Genomic DNA, 21,205 nt, shown 5'->3' with positions numbered 1-21,205 from the left:
ATTTTTTACTTATTCCGATAAATAATAAATAAAGTGACATTTCTGTAAATAAAATAGGAAATGAGCCTTTCTTAATAAAATGGTCCATTTTTAGCCGGCATCTATAAAGCAGAAAAACAAATCCGGTGAAGTTAGCAATTCTAGGAATAGGATATCCAGCAATGCATTAATCCTATAACTGGATATGAAGCCAAAAAAGAAATAATCCAACAAACATAGGGCAGTGTCGTAAAATCAAAGAGTAGAAAGATAATAAATCATGATAAGATAAAACTTAAGGTTTGTTTCCATCGATAAAATCAAATATAAAATGCATGTAAACTAGAATGCGTGTCAGCGAGGGCGCGCTCTTGGTGCCACCTTTCTCCTCCCTTCCTAACAGCTTCTATTTCTCTCTCAAAAGACTCAGTTGTAAGTAGTAGATTCTAAATTCTAATTCTTCTCATTCTAATTGTAGTGAAATTACTTTGATATCTTCTTCTACAGCTCTCCCATCGCTTTCTCTGTAACTGTTCTGAATCATCCAGGTTTCTTTATATATATACACACATTACTTCCTGTTGATTTCCTTTCTTTGAAATGCTTTGTCTCTGCCTTTGCTTTCGTCTTTTTCTGCCTTTTTCTTTGCACTGTATTAATCAAGGGTTTAATTAATGCGCTGCCTCTGCTTATTCTTTCAGATCAGTTTCTAATTTTACATCCTAATGAAAACCCCCTTTTCCTCTCTTATTTAACTGTCTTTTGTTTTTGGACTGGATGAAATTTGAGCCTTCATAGCAAATCTAGTTCTTTATACTGTTAATGATCGGTAGTGTTTTTTCTTCTTCTTTTTTTGTCCGCATGTTCATTATTGTGCAGCACTATTTTTTTTCTCTTGTTTTGTTTTCTTAATGAAAGATTCTCTCATTTATTTAAATTTGATTTGTTCTGATTCTCTACTTGTAAAGTCGTATTAATTAGTTTCCAACGTAAGCCTCTTATGTTGGTTTTGAGATATCATTACACATTGTGCTAGCTTTTTACTTTCAGGAGAGAGAATAGGGTAAAAAAAGGTAGAAGGAAATCATTTTTGGATTGGGTTGTCGTCATGGAAAACAATTCTCTCTCTCTCAACAGAAATTTGTAAATTTCGATGAAATTAATTGTGGAATATATGCAAGGTAACTAAAATATGGTTATGGTGCCACAAATTTTTATATGCATATGTTGGAACTTCACCGATACATCAAGTATATAGTTTGTGTTTTTTATGTCTTAGTACTGCATGCGTTTGGATGTCATCTTAGAATAAGATTTGTTCATTTAGGGAATGGAATTTTCTCCAATGGCACCAGAGAATCTTGTAAGGAAGGAAAACAGACTATGGTAGCTGCTTTATATTAATTAATGCATGTATGGCGCATAGATTTTTGGTCTCTTGATAGTTTCTATTGTCAGCTTCTTGCTTCTAGATGTAGCTTTTGCGTCTGATATGGTGCCCATAAACGGTGTATCACATGCTGAGTCTTCTTGTGACGTTACTTACTAAAATCTAGAAAATAGTAATAGTATTAAGAGAAGAAGAAAAGTATTTTTTTTTTGGTGAAAAATAAAAAACTAACTACTACTCAAACATTTATCCTATTATTCCTAAGTTTCTCTAAATTGTTTTCACAATCCAATTTCCTCTTGCTAATTTGACCCCAGCTCTGTGCTAAACTGTACTGTGTTGCCCAACTTACTGAAATTTTAATAGTTTCTAAAAGATTCCAAGAAAGTCCTTGGAATATCTTTGTTTTCACAAAGGTGACTTTATGTACAAGATTATGCTACTGCATTTTTTGAAGCTGTGTCTTTGTTACATTTGGTTTTTTTCAGGTGGTCATAACTTATGGTACCTAATACAAAATGATGATGTAACTCAATTGCTTTTTTTCCCATTTACTGGTTCAATTTTTTGCAGAGGATCGCAAGCTGAACCTTTAATTATGGTTATGCAGTATGTGGGAGTGTGATTATTAAGAAGAAGCTCCCTTGATTAATAATGGCTGGTTTTATAATGCTTTTTCCCAAGGTAACATAACAATGCGGTAATAATGCCATTTTCTCTTTGCAAATTGGCACATTGTCTGAAAACCTTCTTTATTGCTATTAAAACATGTATGCAGATGGTAAAGGCAGTAGTTTCCTTCCACGTGAATATGTTCTGGAAAGCAGTACTCTGGACTGTTGCTATTGCATCTCTTCCTGTACGGGTGTTGACTGCCTTGCAGAGGGAAAGGATGGTTAGTTTCAATATTTGATACATATGAGTTGCAAGTAAAGTTCTAGCAGGTGCATATAGCTTAGAAAGCTGAGAACCCATACTATGGTTTTTCTAATGTATGATTCATTCCCATCTCTGCTATTTCCCCTTTTATATATTTAGTTGCATTTATTTAGGAACGTCTGAGGATTATCATTCGTTTGGTTAGAAGCTGAAAGTGATTACTTTATTTTGGTTCCTTAATAAGGGAAGCTATAGCTATTTTAGCCTTCTACCAAATTTTTATTCTTATCAACTATCAAGGAGCTGCAAATTATTATGATGAAGTCTACACCTTTTTTATTTGCACAATATCTTTAGTCATCATAAACTAGTTCCTAGACTTGCTTTGAAGTCTTCTCTGCTGTCTTATTCATAATTTAAAATAAAAAGCACGGTTTTGCTTGCAGCTGGAACAGCATCTGCATGAGATTCAGTTTGAGTTGGAGACTCTTGTTTGGGACCGGAAGGAGCTTGAGGACCATCTCCAAGCAGCTGTTAGAGAAAGCAGAATTATGGAGTCAATGTTAATTGAACTTGAAGGGGAACATGACAAGGCTATTGCCAGGATTGAACTATTAGAGGGTGAGGTAAATATCTTAAACTATCTGTAAGTTCGAAAAAAATGAATTGTGCACCAAAAAAGTTAATCATATATATTTATTTGTCTGGTAGGTATACCAACAGAAGTCTAAAATTAATCCTTGGTGATTGTAGGATGTAAACTGTAAAACTTGTAGCCTTTAGAGCAAGGCTTCTTCTTCCTACCCCATATTTACCCAAAATGTGACTGATGATTAAAAGGTATCATAATCAAGTATGGACCATCAGTCATTTATGAACACAGAAATTATCATAGAACCATAAGATGCACCATCAAACTCATCCTGATAATTTATCCTGATTTACCGAGATACTACCCTACTTGTTTCCAATTTCCTTTGTATGACATTTATGAAAAAGCAGTTTGGGAAGACCTTAATCCTATGTTTACGTTAACTGAGACTATTATCCACCCTACCAGTTGCAGGATTTAAAGGATGAAAACCTTCAGCTGAAAGAAGTTCAAGGTAAAGCGGCATGCAGTTATAGAGGTCATGATGCGACAAATAAAGACAAAAGTCTGAATACCGTTGATGATAATCATGTCATTCCCTACAGTATTGCATCATGGGTTTCCAATTATAAAGGGAGTGGCATCTCCTTCCAGGAGCTGATGATGAACAGAGAAGTATGGGAAGGTAAGAGCAAGAGTACTACTGAAATGATCAATTTCTTAAAAGCTGGCCCTGCACCAAGCGGATCCGTGGAAGTATTTACACCCAGTGTTCAAAATTTGGAAGTTGACACTGTTATCGAACAACGAAAAGAGGTTGCACTTTCACAGACACTTTTTAGTGCAATATTATCACTCTTGGTTGGAATGATTGTCTGGGAAGCTGAAGATCCTTGCATGCCTCTTGTGGTGGCTCTCTTTACTGTTGTTGGCATGTCACTTCAAAGTGTGGTTCAATTTTTCTTCAGTATAAAGAACAAACCTGCTTCTGATGCAGTTGCCCTATTGAGTTTCAATTGGTTCATAGTTGGGACACTCAGTTATCCAGCACTGCCAAAGGTTACCCGTATGCTGGCACCACTGACCTTGAGCCTCGTGGACAGACTAGCAAGCTGGCTTGGTATCTCATTCAACTAGCTTTTATATCCCATGGAGTACCCATTGAGATGCATATATGTGTGTTCTCCATAGATTGTAAGGTAAAGGTTTTTACCATTTTTTCTTTCTTGTTGCTGCTTTCTGTTCCGGATTTGACCTCAACATTTCAACAAGTTTGTATTACCATGTAAACTTGTATGAATGTGTCATGGTGGACAGGGCAGAGTTGTATAAGGAAAATAGCTTCTTTTTTAAATACAGCACTAGTTAGTTTTGTTTTGTTTTGTTTTCTTCTCCCCTTATAACTCCAATTTCTCCAGCATTATATTTTATAAATATATATGGTAAGATGGGAAATGCAAAAGATAATTAAAAAGGGGATATTTAGTATGTGCTTATGGAATTTGGATAGACGGACATAAAGGAATCGTCGGTGAGTCTTCCACTTGCATTTATTTATTATGTATGCCCTTGTCCATTCAATTAATGGCACTGCTTAATTTACTAAATTTTATTTGTGGTTTTTTGGGTAATGAAGTGGGGCAAGGAAAAAGAAGGGAAAGGAATAACTCGAGTGTTTCTACACTCTCTTATATAGCATGTAATTTATCTTTTGTTTATTTCAATTTTAGTTTAATTTAGGGTTCGGAATGAAATTTTAAAGTTGGAAAACATTATTTTTGTTTTATTCGTATTTATGAAAACTAAAGGGAAGTTTTCTTTTTCTTCCCCATGTGAAGAATCAATAAGTATTCATTGTTTAATTACGTAGATTGAACTAAATTCCAAGTGTTAACAATAACAGTAAATAGAAACAGCTTAGAAGTCTAAAAACAAATTTCGGTTTTTGTCAATAGATCTTAGCGGTTGCATCATAAACACTTCTTCATTCAGTGTCTTGAAGGACGATTCTAAATTGCTATTTTGAGCACTATAGTTGGTTTGGCCACAAGACTGAATGTGCTGTGCAAGATATCTAAACGCTATGTGTCCTTAGCCATCAATGGTCTTTATTTTATACAACCATTTACAATCAACAATGTTATTTCTCGGAGGTTTAGGAACCAATTCTCAAGTTTGTGTTTGGGGAGTGATGCATGATTATTGTGCTTGGGGCGAGGGTTGTGGGTGAGATTCAATTGGTGGATTAAGAGGTAGGGGTAGGACAGGTGGAGGGAATTGGGTAGTTGCGCTAAATTCATTTTGAATCGTGAAGGTAGTGACTTGGTAATAATAAGTAGATCGGAACTGGTAACATTAGAAGTCATGATGAGAGAAAAGAATTAATTATAAGAGTTTTATAACTTACCTTATTAAAATCATCGATGATTCCAAGTAAACGATCACATTCAATGTCAAATAGTATCTACAATTTGTTCTAATGAACTAGTTCTCATAACACTCGTATAAGAGTCTCAATAAACTTCTAAATAGTTTTCAAATCATGGATCCAATCAAATACTAAATATGTAATCTATAAACTTCATATCAAATAGTATAAACACATATAAGATATCAAACAAATGTAGAAATATAAACTCTCAACGGTCTTAATGTTATTTCTTTAAAACACAATACTTATCCAAAGTATATATATGATCATATTTTTCTATGTCGACTCATGTATACGTAAATAGTTTATATGTACATGTCAAATTATAAACAATAATCTAACTTGAAAATTACCTATAGCAGTTTTAATCGATGTGACTCTAACTCAATTTAAATTTCAACTACCTTTTTCTCAATCATGCCGTCAACCTACACATAGAAAATAAATCCAATGTACTAAACAAATCTTTACTTAGTGATAGTATGATTCCAATTTGCCCAAATGTTAATTTAAACTAAATCAAAATAATTTAAATATTTAAACAATTATATATAGTTCACATATCAACATGCATCATTTATGACTTAAACATTAGCACAAACTTTTAAGATTTTCAAGACATGTGAAAATTGGCCACTCTATGAAACCAAAATCATTCATTCACAAATAAACCATTCAAACCACAATACAATTATTCCCTTTAAATAAAAACAAAGTTTCATTTTGTGGCACTTAGTAAACCTTGAGGAAATATCCAAGTCAGATATATAGAGTTCCTATTCCAGCCACCACACCATTGAACAATTTTTATCCTTCTACCCCATCATTGGTACATATGTTTACATATAAATACTTTCACCACACCATTTTGTACAAAGTTCATCTAATTTCAAACAAATATCTTCGTACTCACGCATATCCTGTACACATATAATTTGGTATTGTTATCCGTTCTTTATTGGCATGTCAATTATATCAAATAGCTATTCACACCAAGTGTACAAAGGCAATATTACATTATAATCTAATATTTTTTCCTTTATTCACAAGTGATTATCTATACCATTCACAACCAATTTTCATTTGCTCAACTATACATTATTCTTAGAACTACTTAATGAATATTAATTACAAACACGTAACATTCAGTCTTAAAATGCTTGTCCAAATCACAACATAATTAGCACGCATTACAATGTTCCTTTATTTTGTTCTTGACATCACGATGTTCCAATGCTGATAGCAAGATGTTTTACTCTAACTTGTTCGACTTGCACATGTATGTTTTTCAACACTGCGACATTACTTTGCCAACGTCGTGATGTTCCTTATTAACTTTGCTCAACTTGCAAAAGTAGACCATTATCGTTGCAACATTACCTAGCCAATGTAGCAACAACGCTCACAATTTCAGAAATTTACACCATTGAATCTTTCAACACCACGTTTGATTTTTAAACCAAATTTCATACATAAACTCTATAATACTCTAATATATGAACCGTTACTCTTTCACAACAACATAATATTTGATATATATATGCACACACACACACACACAAATAAGAACCAAACCATATAGCATAGTTAATATCATTCACTAAAAATTTAACATAATTAGTTCACTATATATATATATATATATATATAAATATAATATAACATATAACTCAAGCAAAGTACTAATCTAAATAAAAATCATAGAGAGCTTACATAATTATCCCAAGCTATCTTCAAAATCCTTCAACACTTCTTCAATCTATCATTTCTTTTCATTTGTTTCCACTTCTTTTCTCAGCTGCTTTCTCTTCAAAACTTAACATGTACTAATATTAATTTCACATATAGCATATATAATATAAATTACAAAGGTAGAATGCTTAATTTAAATTTAGCACTTCTCTCCACTTAGCTCTCTACCTAGCTTCTAACCAACTCCTAACCTAACTCTTATTTACTCCATTTTTTTAGAATCAAGCTTCAATTCATTTAAGTAATGACCTAAATAGTAGTTTTGCTAGATGAGGGAACACTTTGCATGAAAATTTCAAGAGCAATAGAATAAGAAAATGAGGAAAAAGAAAGCACCCAACTTTATTTTCTTCTAATGGTTGGAAAAGGTGAAGACTTCTAAGTTTTCTCTAGATTTTTTCACCAAAAATTACCTTCAATGCCTAGGATCAATCATTAAAGATTTAATGGTGATCCAATGACCACTATTTAACCTCATCATTTTCATTTTCACTTTCATTTTTATTAGTACAAAAATTCAATTTATATAGTAGTCTTTGAAAAGTATACTTTACTCCTTTCATAATTCAACTTCATCAATATTTAACTAAGGCTCATATAAGTCATTTCTCAATACTATTAATTAATATCTTTCTAAGTTGTAACATCCCATACCCGACGCAGTTGTCGGGTCCGAGCTACGAGATGTTACAACTACCAATTTAGTAAATTCAAATCATTACTCAACATTTTATCATTTAAATATGTAAATAAATAGCATTCAAGTACATAATGTATTACATAATCATTTTTGGGTCCTACACGAGCTTACGAAAGTTCTTTTTTTTACATGGGCTTGAATTAGGACTAAATTGTAAAGTTTTAAAAATTTAAGGTCAATGTTGCGACCTCACAATCTCTACGTCGTGACGTCGCCAACTCAATAAGTCACGTCGCGACTTTGAACACACCAACGTTACTACGTCACTCACTGTCAACACCACGTTCCAATGTTGGACTTTTATGGTCAAGACAAGGTCCCTATTTTTGGCAAAAACACCATTTGGTTCTTATTCATAAAGGTGCATACTACCTAAATGGTTCACATAACCTTATACCATTCAAAACCAACTCAAGTCCATACCATTTCATGTCAAACAAGTCACTTAACCATTCCAATCAAAGCCAACACAAACATGAGTTCAACGTATTCAAAATCAATTCATTGCATTACATTCTTTCAATTGCCAAATATACCTATTTCAAAACACATTAAGACATGCCATACAAATTCAATACATACTTTTCTACACCTTATATGCATTAATGAGTAATAGGCCTTTAGCATGAACAACAATAATCAAGTTTCAACTACATATTCCAAGCATACTTCCAAGCATCACTTTCAAATATACCAATTTCAACCATTCATTAATGTAACACCTCCTACCCGATACCGTAGCTGGAGTCGAGCTCGAGGCATTGCTTTACTTAACTTATTAGTTCGGGGCATAAAAATTTGCTTTTAAAATTTATCTCACTATTTATGATAAAGTTATCCACTCGCGCAGCAGTCATTAAATCATTTATACCTCGAGCTACGGAACTCGAAATTTAAATCTGTAAATTTTCCCTAAAACTAGACACATATATCTTCTTACCATAAATTTTTTTAGAATTTTTGATTCATACAATTCATATATTTTATTAGTTGAAGTCCCCCTTATTTCACCACTCGACTGTCCTGACCTCTTTCCTCTAAAAATAAGTTTTCTTATCGTAGGATTTTCATATGGTGTTCTCACTTGTTTCTACAGAAAATAGACTCAATAAGGAATCTATAAATATAAATTAAAACTTATAAATATTTTTGTACAATTTTTAGTGATTTTCTAAACTCAGAACAGGGGACTCCAAAAATAGTTCTGACCCTGTCTCACCAAAATTCACATATCTCAAAATATAAAATTCCTTTTGCTAAACCGTTATTTTTTCATGAAAATAGACTCAACAAGATTTCATTCTATATATCATAAACCCTCTAATTCATCTTATAATATCCTAAGTGATTTTTCAAAATCATGTCACTGCTGCTGTTTGAAATCTGTTTCTTTGCAAATTATTACTCTTTCATGATTTCTATGCATAATTTATTACATAGACATGTATAACAACAAACACCTTCATACTTAGCCATTTTGACAACCATTCATCATTAGATATTTACACATCATTCTTTAGCAAAATCATAATACAACCTTCAAAATAAGTAAGTCCCTATACATGCCATAGTTCAAACATAGTTCATCATAAAATACCGAGTCGTTGTGGTTGATAGTGTGGACGATCCCGACGTCTTTAGGATCCTCGACTTTGATTAATAATGCTATATAAAAAGAAAATGAACAAAGTAAGCATAATGCTTAGTAAGTTTACAAGTAAATAAATAGCAACAGTAAACACAAATAATAATAACAAGTAACATAATCTTTAATTTCCTCTTTACTTGATCTCTTACTCATTCACTTACTTGTTTAATTAGATAACTCATAATTATGACTTACTTTTCTCTTACTGAAATGTTGATTCTCAATGGGTAACGTAATATACTCTTAACTCTTATAACTCACTTGAACTTGCCATTTATGCTTTTAACTAAACTTTCATGGACATAAGTTATTTACTAGCCCGTTGAACCACATTGGAATAATAAGGATACTTGGGTCTCTTTCTGATAATAACATGCCAAAGCCATGTCCCAGACATGGTCTTACATGGGATGTTTCATGTACTGCCAATGCCATATCCTAGATATGGTCTTACATGGGAGTTCTCATATCGGTGCCCATGCCATGTCCTAGACATGGTCTTACGGGGGACCTCTCATCTCGGTGCCAACGCCATGTCCCAAACATGGCCTCACATGGGACCTCTCATCTCGGTGCCAACGCCATGTCCCAAACATGGTCTTACATGGGACCTCTCATAATCTCAATGATGCCAATGCCATGTCCCAGACATGGTCTTACATGGGATCTCTTTACCCAAATGTCATGACATTTGTATCCGATACACTCCTTATGTTTCAACGGGACTTTTTAACACTGATTCTCTGTCATCTCATACTTGAGTCAACATTAAATAAATTCATGAAATAAATATATAATTGCTGGAAAATAACAACATTAATAATAATTATTAAAATATTACATTTATTTACCGTAAACTTACCTCGGTAGCAAATATAGCCAAACATATCAATTTAGTCTTCAACTTTATTCTTTCCTCGATCTAACCTCAAATTCCATTCTTCTTGATATATAATAGCAAATTTAACTTATTTAATACTTACATTCATTAAAACAGCCATCGACTCTAACTTTGGCACAATTACAATTTTGCCCCTAAATTTTTACATAATTACGCTTTTGCCCAAAAGTTTGGAAATTAAACTTCATCTCATATTCTTATGTTATATAACATGCTGGACATTTTTCTCTTCTATGACAACATCAAATTCTCACTCTAACACTTACTTATGTACATTAGGGATTTTTACCGATTATGTCAACTTACTCGTTTTTGCTTAAAATCGGCTAGAAAAAGTTGTTTAACATAATTTCTAGCTTCATAATCTATCATAAAACATCAAAATAAACACTTTTCACCTATGGGTATTTTTCCGAATATAAACCCTAGGTTAAATTATTGCTAGAATAAGCTAAATTAAGCTACCGGGATCTCAAAAACGTAAAAAGCATTAAAAACGGGGCTTAGAATCACTTACTATGAGCTTGAAAAAGTGTGAAAACCCTAGCTATGGTGTCTTTCCAAATTCGGCAGCAAGCTATGGAGACGATGATATTTTTTCCATCTTTTTTCCTTTTTTATTCTTTTTATTATTCATTTACTAAAATACCCTTCATTAAAACTTTAGTTATTTTTATCTATGCATGCCTATTTTTGTCCATGGAAATTTTATGGTCTAATTACTATTTAAGGACCTCTACTTTGATTATGCACTTCAAATAAATCCTTTATCATCTAAAATTCATATTTACCCACTTTTGCAATTAAGTCCTAATAGGCAATTTAGGCATGCAATCAATAAAATTTCTTATCAATACTCTAATAATTATATCTAATCACTCGATAAATATTAAAAATTAATAATAATTTTCTCTTTAAATCGGATTTGTGGTTACGAAACCACTATTCCAATAACCTTAAATTTGGGCAATTACAATTAACCTTGGTATCTTTTCTACCTCATTTTATATCACTCCACATGCCAAACATATATGCATATATCATCACTTATTCTAGCATGAAACATGACTAATACCATACGTTTACCAAGTCACAAATGCAACATATCACACAAGATGCATTTGCCAAGTAGGAAACACTTTCAAATGCTAAAGTGTACACTAAGAACCTTATATACATGCCGCAACCTTAAACTCAAAATAATTACATAACTACCGATTTAATGATAGTGTGAGCTTTGAGACGATTCAGCTTGACAAGTTTCGTAAGGTAACGATGGAAGAGGGAAAGAAAACAACTAAGGTAAGCATTAAGAATTCTTAGTAAGTTCAAATGGAAAATACCATACTTACCTTATTTTTTTACAATAAGCATTAAAGCTACCAAAGTTTGACATAGCTTTGGCTAAGACATAGCACTTAAAATATCAACAAGTGAGCATATATATAACCATGATTATTAGATATTACAAATAACTTAACAAGCAAACTCATGTCACTTTCATATAACTTATCAACATGGTATATTTCTTCACAAATTATAAGATTATAACAAGTATGCATGATTCGATTCATTCACTTTTTCTATCAACAATCGTAAAAGTATATTATTTATAAATCAATCCATTCAATGGCTTTTCAATTTGAATAACAAGTCCAATTCATCACATTTCAAATTTTCAATTCATTTTATACCATTTCACCCGATGAATCCTTGTAAAACAGACTCTGATACACATGTAAACTACACCACACCAATTGCTCATCCAAGCTCAGTATAAATATATCAGGTTACCCGTTCGGGCTAAACCTATATTACGACACATTAGGTTTTTCGTTCGAGCTAAACCTGTGTCACATAATACCAGGGAATACACAAAGAATGGATCTCGTTAACATTTGTAATATATATCCCGTACAAGCCTGCACAAGACCTTATTGACATGCCATTCGTATCCTAATATTTTACTAAATTCACACAGACATCAATTTCTGCATTTTTAATATCATCCCTGTGATCGTTTTCATTTACATAACACACCATGCAAAAAGGGTCACGTTTTATATTTTATATCCTGAAATCATTCTTATTTATACATTCGTACCCTATTTTATTTCGTAATAATCAATCACCACATAATATTTCAATTCCGTCCTTATCTAGCAAAATATGTCAAATTCCATAATATTTCATCTATATAAAAGCAACTAAATTAAACACAAGCACACACATATAACACAAAGAGGGATAGTAAGTTTCATACGAACTTACCTATTCAAAACACTAACAAGTTGATTCTTCTGGGACTAATCAACGATTTTAGCTTTCTCTCGATTAACTCTTATTTGATCCAATTCTTGATTAATTAATGGTCGAATGTTTGGGAGAATTTTTGAAGGTTTTCCAAGCTCTCAACTATGGTGGACGGTGGAGAGAAAGAAAAAGATGGTGAAATTCCAGTTTCTTTTCCTTGTATACTTGTTTAATTCTTAATTAATCTAGGTTATTTAACTTAATCATGTTATTATTACTATAATTTAACTACTAATCTTATACTTAGTGGATAGTGACATCATCGTCCACCAACTATGAGAAATTTATGTTTTAATTACCATTTTAGTTTTTTGGGTAACTGCAACTTAAGTCTTCAAATATTTGGCTAATTAAAACCTATAGTGATTGGACTTTTACAATTTAGACATTGTACCTAAATTAACTATTTAATTGAAAAATTTGATGGACCAATATACTTTTATAATAACTCAGTAAATATTCATATTTAATATTTACGAACTCAATTTACAAAAATAGAGTTCTGAAATCGCATTTTTCGATACCATTAAAAATCGGGTTGTTACATAAGTCCTCCAAATTATTCAATTAATGACAATATTATTCCTATACACATCCCTTAACTTTTTCCCCACTATTAATACCATTCTTAAGACATGAAATTATATTGCTTTTACTTCAAAATTTACCATTCATTCTGAAAATGACTATTCATGTCTCAAAATAACATTGTTACTGGCATCGAAATTTTAACGGTGTTACAGGATCTTACGCATTAGAGCTTATGGTAGCTCTGATATCATGTGAAGAATCAACAAAAAAGAAAAAAAAGAAAATAATAATTGCATCTCTTAATAAAGGATTCACATGTAAATATATAGATAAATAAAAGAAGTAAACCTCAAGAAATACTCCTTCATATTAGGAGAATTATTCAAACAATAACAAATTAATAAAATATAACAAATAGAAATAACCCGAAGACACATTCAAACTACAAAACCTAATAGATATATGCATTAATATCCTCATTTAATTAAATATTTTTTATTTTCAATAATTTCAATAATTTTCATTTTATAAGAGTTTTAAATTTTCAAAATGAATTTATTCATTTAGGTAAAAATAATGGACAATTTTAAAATTTATAAATAATTTCAAAGGGATTAGAATAATTCAAATTTTATGTGTGTGTTTAATTTCTCATAATCTTATGGGTAAACTATCGAATTAGCGACCCAACTTTTAGTGTGTTTTTGTTTTAGCCACTCAACTATCAAAATTTTCAATTTAATTACTAAAGTTTTCAAATTTGTTTTTAGTCACTCTACCATTTATTCTTTAACATTGTGATGATGAAACATTTGATTTTCGACATGGAAGACAAAAATGATTGTTTCTTAAGTACATTTATTTCTTTTCTCTTTTTTTATTATTATTTCATTTCATCATCTTCTCCGCACAAAATAAACTTTTCAATTTCTTCTCCCATGTCACGCCACTCAAAAATTAAACCTAAAAATCAAACCCAATATGATTTAAACTTGAATAAAAAGCTCGAAACTTGTAATCTTCGTAAGGGTAAATTACACCAACAGTCACTCAAATTTGATGCAGTTGACAAAACAGTCACTCTAATTTTAATTCAGTCACTCAACTTTCAAAAAATGACAAATCGGTCACTATGTTATAGATGTAACAAAAAGTTGAGGTGGCCCATTAACTTGCCATGTTGGCATCCCACGTGGAAACGACAACCTCTACACCATCCCCTTTACTTGTAGTAGAAGAAGAAGAATAAATAAATAAATAAATAAAGTCCTTATTTTCCATTCAACAACAGCTATTTCTCCCCTTCCCCCTTTCCCATTCTAAACCAACGCTCCTCTTTCGTCACTGTTGCCCTACCCGACTCCGCTAACGAACAAACCATCGTTTTCGAAGATAATTCCAACAATCCTGAGGTTATCATTTTGGCTTGCTTGGTCAATATTTTTACGAGAATCATCATTTTTTTGTTCAACAACAACGTGCATGAGATTCACGACTTTTTCTGGAATGGGATTCCTTACAGAGGTGCTTCCTAGTCGCGAGAGGAGCCTCTCGACTCCGTTTGGGTACATGTCATTTTTGTGCTTGCTTGGGGTAGTTTAATCATCAACGTTTTGAACGATAGTAGGGACGCTGTTTCGAAAGCTAGTTATAATGCCAAAGTTGTTTGGGTTCTGTTTTGAAAGCTTTAGCGTCTTGCATCACGATCGGGATTGGTAATTCCTTAAGGCCTGAAGGTCCAAGCATCGAGATTAGTTCCTCTATTTCTAAAGAAATCCATTCTCTTTTGGATATAAATCCTCAAACCAAGCTCTCCCTTTTGGCTGCTGGCTCAGCTACTAGAATCTCATCTAATTCGTTTTTGAAATTTTAGACAATAATTCTTTTGGAATTGAATATTAGGTTTTAATGTTATCATTGCTGGTTGTTTTTTCACCATTGAGTCAATTTTGTGGCCATCATCGTCGATGGATTCATCAATGTCACTTACTAACACAACTTCGATGGTAATTCTCAATGCAGTTATCGCTTCTGTGATATCTAAAGTTGGTCTTGGTTCTGAACTTACCTTTAAGGTTCCTGAGTATGATTTCCGGTCTCCTGGTGGTAAATTTCTTAAATTATCATCATTTGAAACCGTATTCTTTTATGTTTCTCATTTAATTATTTCAAAGCTTTTTTTTTTTTTAATTTTCAAAACTTCTACTTTATTTATTGTTGGGTTTTCTTTGTGGCTTGGTTACATTGGCGTTTTCTAAATTAACATTTTACTTATTGGGTGTTGTAGACAATCTTAACCAAGGCGTTGGGATACCAAATCATGTGTTTCCTATAGTTGAGGGACTAACTATTGGTGTAATAGCCTTTGTAACCTTAACTCATATCCATCGCTAAAACAAGGTTACAGAGCATTACCAGGGTTTGCGGATCATTCAGACAAAAATTTCAAATGTTTCATTACATATCAATATTCATAATAAAACCAATTGAAATCATATATATTGTCCCTTAAACGAGTCCTCAAGAACCGAAATGCGTATTAGAAATAAGTCAGGACTAAATCGGAAACTTAGAGAATTTTTTTCAGAAATATTTAAAATTTTCAACACTGCAGGGGTCACACGGCTGTGTGGCCAGGCCATGTGAGTCACACGGCCAAGTCACACGCCCGTGTGCCAAGCCGTGTGAATATACTGACTTGCACTCTTTAAAAGATACAGGGGACACACGACCGTGTCACCTGGCTATTTGTCATACACGACTGAGACACATGCCCGTGTCTCTACCCGTGTGGACTGGAATAGACCAATTTACAAGCCATATATCTCACCCTATTTGGTGTCAACCTACAATCAACATTATGCATATTAACAAGCCATAATTAGGCATCTAAAACAAGCCAAAATAAGTGGTTAATCTCAACAAATTACATATAGGCCAACATTAAATAAAATACTTACATGCCATTATAACCAAAATTAAAACATCCGAAAGTACTGATAGAACTGATGGATAGTGTGATATAACTCTGACAAGCTTCCAACCCAATCGAGCTTCCGATAATCTGAAAGTAAAGGAAAACAACTACGTAAGCAATGAATGCTTAGTAAGCTCGTATAAACTTTAATCATATCAATTCATTTCAAATATGAAATTATACATATCAAGAACAATCCAATATCAACACCACAAGATTCATGAAGCTATATTCAACAACTCACAAGGTGAATAAATCCACAACATCACTAATACATATCATCCTTAGCATAGTAGGATTTTAAATAACTTTAAACCTTACCACTATTTCATGAACTCAAGCATATTTTCATTTGAACACTTACCATTTCAATACAACTTATAATTAAACATATTACCATTCAACCAACACCCTGACATTTGCCTAACCATCAAACAACAAGACTTGTTAGCATACTTGAACATATTTCATATAAATTCAACACCTATAATCTTATTATCTCAACATGTCACACTTAAGTTTATTACTCGTCTCAACTTACATAATTTCCATGTATCAACATATCAAAGATATTCAGTATATGTTCATGTCATGATACATATCATTCTCTTCTGTTTCTTCATATACATATATCATTCATTTCAATATATCATTATATATATTAATATATCATGTACCATCATTTCTATGTATTTCATGTATATACTTGTATTAGTTTGTATCAAACTCATATCGTCTCGTAACAGAACATTGCCCATTGAACCATTTAGAATTTCGTTGGATAACTTTCAAATTCATTAAATAAACCACTTTACCAAGACTTTCCCAAATAGAAGAACGACTTACGGATAAGAGTACATCGTTAACAGAAGCTTATAAGAGCTAGTCCTCCCGAACACTCCAACAGAAGCTCATAAGAACTGAACAGAAAATCATAAAAGCTAAACAAAAACTCGTAAGAGCTAAACAGAAGCTCGTGAGAGCTGAACAGAAGCTCGTGAAAGCTGAACAGAAGCTTATGAAAGCTGATCCACCCAAATCACTCCAAACAAAAAGTAAAACACAAGAGTTGGCAACAAATGCTGAACCCCGCTTTACTTGGGTATTCCGATGTCTCCCTCCAATACCACCATACACCAATTTACAAATGTACTCCAATCCTGCGTTCAATCCAAACTGAGTATTAAATTCGATAATATATTTCCAATAATAATTAAGTTCCAACAATAGAACATATATATATAATGCCAATCACCTATTAACATTCACTTTAATCAAAATTATACAGAATACAGTTCATACGAACTTACCTGGTTAAATTGCAGAAATACCAAGATTCAAGGGCACTTTTGTAATTTTTTATTTTCCTCGATTTTCCACTCGACCTTGATCTAAATTAATAATTTCATTCCATATATTAATTTAGACAGTAAAACAATTCATTTCATGCAATTTGCTCATTTTTACATTTTACAAAATTGCCCCTAAAGTTTTATTTTTATTCAAGTTAGTCCTTGAGCCCAAAACATGCAAATTAACCATTTTAATACAAAACAAGCTATCAAAATGTTCATGATATTCAAAACATCCCATTTATGCAAAAATTTCAAATTAAATCCTTGTACTTTTATTAATTTAACAAATTAGTCCCTAATCAAAAATTCATCAAAATTACTTAACAAAATACTTTTAAATATCAACCAACATCTCAAATTCATCATTTAATAACTAAAATCATATATATTCATCAATGGAAACATTTAAAATTTTTAATAAAATCAAAAATGTAAGATTTAATTGGACCTAATTGTAACAATCTCAAAAACATAAAAATTACAAGAAACGAGTAAGAATTGAACTAACATGGACAAAAATTGAAGAACCAGCTTAAGCTCTCTTCTATGTCTGTTTTGAACTGAAAATTGAAGAAGAAATGTCTATAAAACTATCTAAATCTAATTTGTTTTATTTTAATTTCACCAAAATTATAATTTTACCATTGAATGGCTTTTTTTTTTATTATGCCGTCTCATCCATTAAATTTAGGTAAAATTATTACTTAGTCTTATTTATTTATTAATTAAGCCATTTAATCACCTATTTATTATATTTAACAAGTTTTACACCTTTTCAATTTAGTCCTTTTTCATTAATTGACTATCGAAACATTAAAATTTTTAACGAAACTTTAATACCATCTTAATGGCACTCTGTAAATATTTATAAAAATATTTATGGCTTTTTTTATACAAACGAGGTCCCGATACCTCACTTTCTAAAACCACTTGACCTAATAATCACTATGAAACACATATTACTAATTTAAAAACCTTTTTAAAACCATATTTGATTCGTAAATATTAATATTTGTGAACTTAGTTGTCGTATTTGGTGGCCTCGAACCACTGTTTTCGATACCACTAAAAAATCAGGCTATTACAGCCTTGGCATATCTTGAAATTATGTATTGAGGTTTCGAGAATGTCGATATTTTGTTAGAATCTCGACCATTCATGAAAGGTCTTTCGGGTTATCTTTTGTCATCGGTGCTGCTGGTTTGTTTGTGGGGTCCATTGTATTGGGGTCGTTGGAAACTTTGAAATGGATTTTACAGTTTCTTCTCTTATTCTTCTTCTTTGTTATTAGGTTTTTTTTTCAATTTCTTCTTAAATTTGGTGGGTTTCCACCGTGGACATATCCAATATGGCTAGTTAATTGGCCACGTCACCTATCCCGTTAGGTCTATAACAGAAAATATTTGTGGGTGACTGATTTGTCACTTTTTTATAACATTAGTGACTGATTTGTCATTTTTTGAAAGTTGAGTGACTGAATTGAAATCAAAGTGACTGTTTTGTCAGTTGCATCAAAGTTGAGTGACTATTGGTGTAATTTACCCTTTGCGTAATAATCCCATTCAAAAAATTTGCTTACGCAGTCTTCACTAAAACAGTTATAACTTGAGCTCCGGAACTCTAAATTGAGTGATTCAAAGTGCGTTTTGAAGCTAAGAAATAAGCCTGAGAACGAAGTTTTGGCTTGATTTTTATTTTTTTTAACAGGTTTCAAAGGGAACCAAACTGAAGAGGATAAAGAGGAGAGTTAAAGGGTTTTGGTGCTAGCTATGTCGTGAACGACGATCGATAGTAGTCGAACGACAATAAAAGACTTTGGGGGAGAAATGACATGTCATCATAGTGTTAAGGATTTAACAATAGAGTGAGTAAAAAGATTGAAAACTTTAGTGATTAAGTTGAAATTTTTGATAATTGGATGACTAAAACAAAAATAGCCTAAAAGTTTAGTAACTAAATATGTAGCTTACCCAATCTTATTTATTTCACATATAGTAATGTTATAAACTAAAAAAAAAACTTAGATTTCAAAGATGTTAATTTATTTAATCAAAGTATATATATTATATTATTAGTATATAATTTACATATTGCATAATTTTTATATTACTATTGTTTTTGAATAATTTTATTATAGGTTTTAATCATATCATTATTTATGAGATAATGCCTATACCAATCAACTAAGACTCAATCGAGATTACTTATTTTTAATATAATTACTTTGTAACTAATGAAATTTTCATTATCTAATTTAAAAATATTATTTATCCAAATAAAATGAATAAAAATATTAATATTTTTAAAATGTTTCATCCTTCTCTCCTTTTCTGGTTCGAAACTTTCATCTAAACACGAATTATCTTGTAGAATTTATCATGATAGTCACTATTCTCCCTATACCAACCTACCACTCCAATCTTAAATTTCATTTTCGATTTGTTTAAATTAATACCAATATGCACATGTTAATATAAATTTTAATATTTTAAATCAGTATTTAAACTTTTATCTTAATATTCTTTGTTCTTTTTGTAATTTGACTTTAAAATAATATTGAAATTAATTGGTAATAATAATTAAGTTAGAAGTTATTTCTCCACATCTGAGCTTTCGTAGAAATTCAGATTTCACATCAATAAAGTAGGTACAGGTGAAATTATTGACTAATTTCCCCCTTTTTGACTATGTGGAGAGTGAAGTCAGCTGCCCTCGATTTCTGATTCAATATCATTGCTGTTATTTTTTTAATTCACTAAATTAATTTGATTACTTAATTAAAATAATTACAATTTAATCATTAATTTAAAAATTTTTATTCAAGTCATTGAGTTATTAAAATCGATATTATATGGTTTTTTTGTTCGCACTATCTATACTAATCTAAAGCTCTTTTCCCCTTCTCTTCTACAATTTAATTTTTTTATGACACAATTTTAAACGTTACGAATCTGTAAACTAAAATTCAAATAATTTTTTCCTCGATCTCCGACATTGATTGTCAAATCGACTTGGATCTAAGGTATGTTCTTCCTCTTGTCATAGAGGTGAGCAAGACTCGATTCGAGTAGAAAAAATCGAAAAAAAAAAGAAAATCTGAATTTTGAGTTAATCGAATCGAGTTATTCGAGTTTTGAGTCGAGTTGAATTTTACAAATCAAATAACTCCAATAATTTAAATAACATATTGGTGCAAATACTCTTTTGGTTCCCGTCAATTTTGAAAATGAGTAATTTGGTCTCCCTATCAACAAAAATTACAAAAGAATCAAAATAATTTTCAAATTTTAAAATAATTTTAAATTCAAAATATTTAGAAAAATTCCAAAATTTATATTTTTTAAAAAAATTATATATTTTTAAAAAAATTCTAAAGAATACATAAAGAAAGTTAAACTTTTAATTTTGGAAACCTAAATAAGTTAATTAATTATTCAAGTTTATCATACTAAAATTTTAATTTAACTCGAACAAATTCACTTGATTCAACTCGACTCGAATTTCATTTCACTCAACTCAATTCGAAAAAATTTCAAATCGAGTTGGGATGATAAAATAGAACTCATTAACTCGAAATGAATTTCACTTGATTCAATTGAACGCTCACCCCTTCTTGTCGATGAGTACTAATCCACATACCGATCGCTGAATCATTACTTGGATCTCGCTAGTGGAACTTTTTAAAAGAAAAAACTTAACAACTAAGTAGCTTAAATAATTTTTTTTTAAATAGTTCAATGACTTAAATAAAATTTTT

General features: G+C 31.4%; 1 protein-coding gene and 1 pseudogene across 5 annotated transcripts; both read left to right on the top strand.

Annotated features, from left to right (window-relative positions):
* Positions 1 to 273: 273 nt before the first annotated feature.
* On the top strand, positions 274 to 4,217 carry LOC105791819 (uncharacterized). 5 transcript variants are annotated; one of them, XM_052634132.1, is made up of 6 exons: positions 335 to 411; positions 1,030 to 1,160; positions 1,943 to 2,053; positions 2,148 to 2,264; positions 2,695 to 2,874; positions 3,309 to 4,217. In XM_052634132.1, exons 3-6 carry the CDS (start codon positions 2,024 to 2,026, stop codon positions 3,975 to 3,977), a joined length of 996 nt encoding a protein of 331 aa, XP_052490092.1. In that variant the 5' UTR covers positions 335 to 411; positions 1,030 to 1,160; positions 1,943 to 2,023; the 3' UTR covers positions 3,978 to 4,217. The 5 variants fall into 5 exon arrangements, with proteins under 5 accessions (XP_012475511.1, XP_052490092.1, XP_012475510.1 ...); XM_012620057.2 differs by lacking the exon at positions 1,030 to 1,160 and having other exon boundaries at positions 274 to 411; XM_012620056.2 differs by lacking the exon at positions 1,030 to 1,160 and having other exon boundaries at positions 371 to 527.
* A 10,014-nt stretch (positions 4,218 to 14,231) lies between these two features.
* On the top strand, positions 14,232 to 19,215 carry LOC128043057 (chloride channel protein CLC-e-like; annotated as a pseudogene).
* The last annotated feature ends 1,990 nt before the right edge of the window (positions 19,216 to 21,205 follow it).

Source organism: Gossypium raimondii, chromosome 8 (assembly GCF_025698545.1).
Source record: "Gossypium raimondii isolate GPD5lz chromosome 8, ASM2569854v1, whole genome shotgun sequence".
Classification (NCBI taxonomy): Eukaryota; Viridiplantae; Streptophyta; class Magnoliopsida; order Malvales; family Malvaceae; genus Gossypium; species Gossypium raimondii.
Note: the sequence above shows the minus strand (reverse complement) of the source record. Positions and strands in the feature narration are given on the sequence as shown.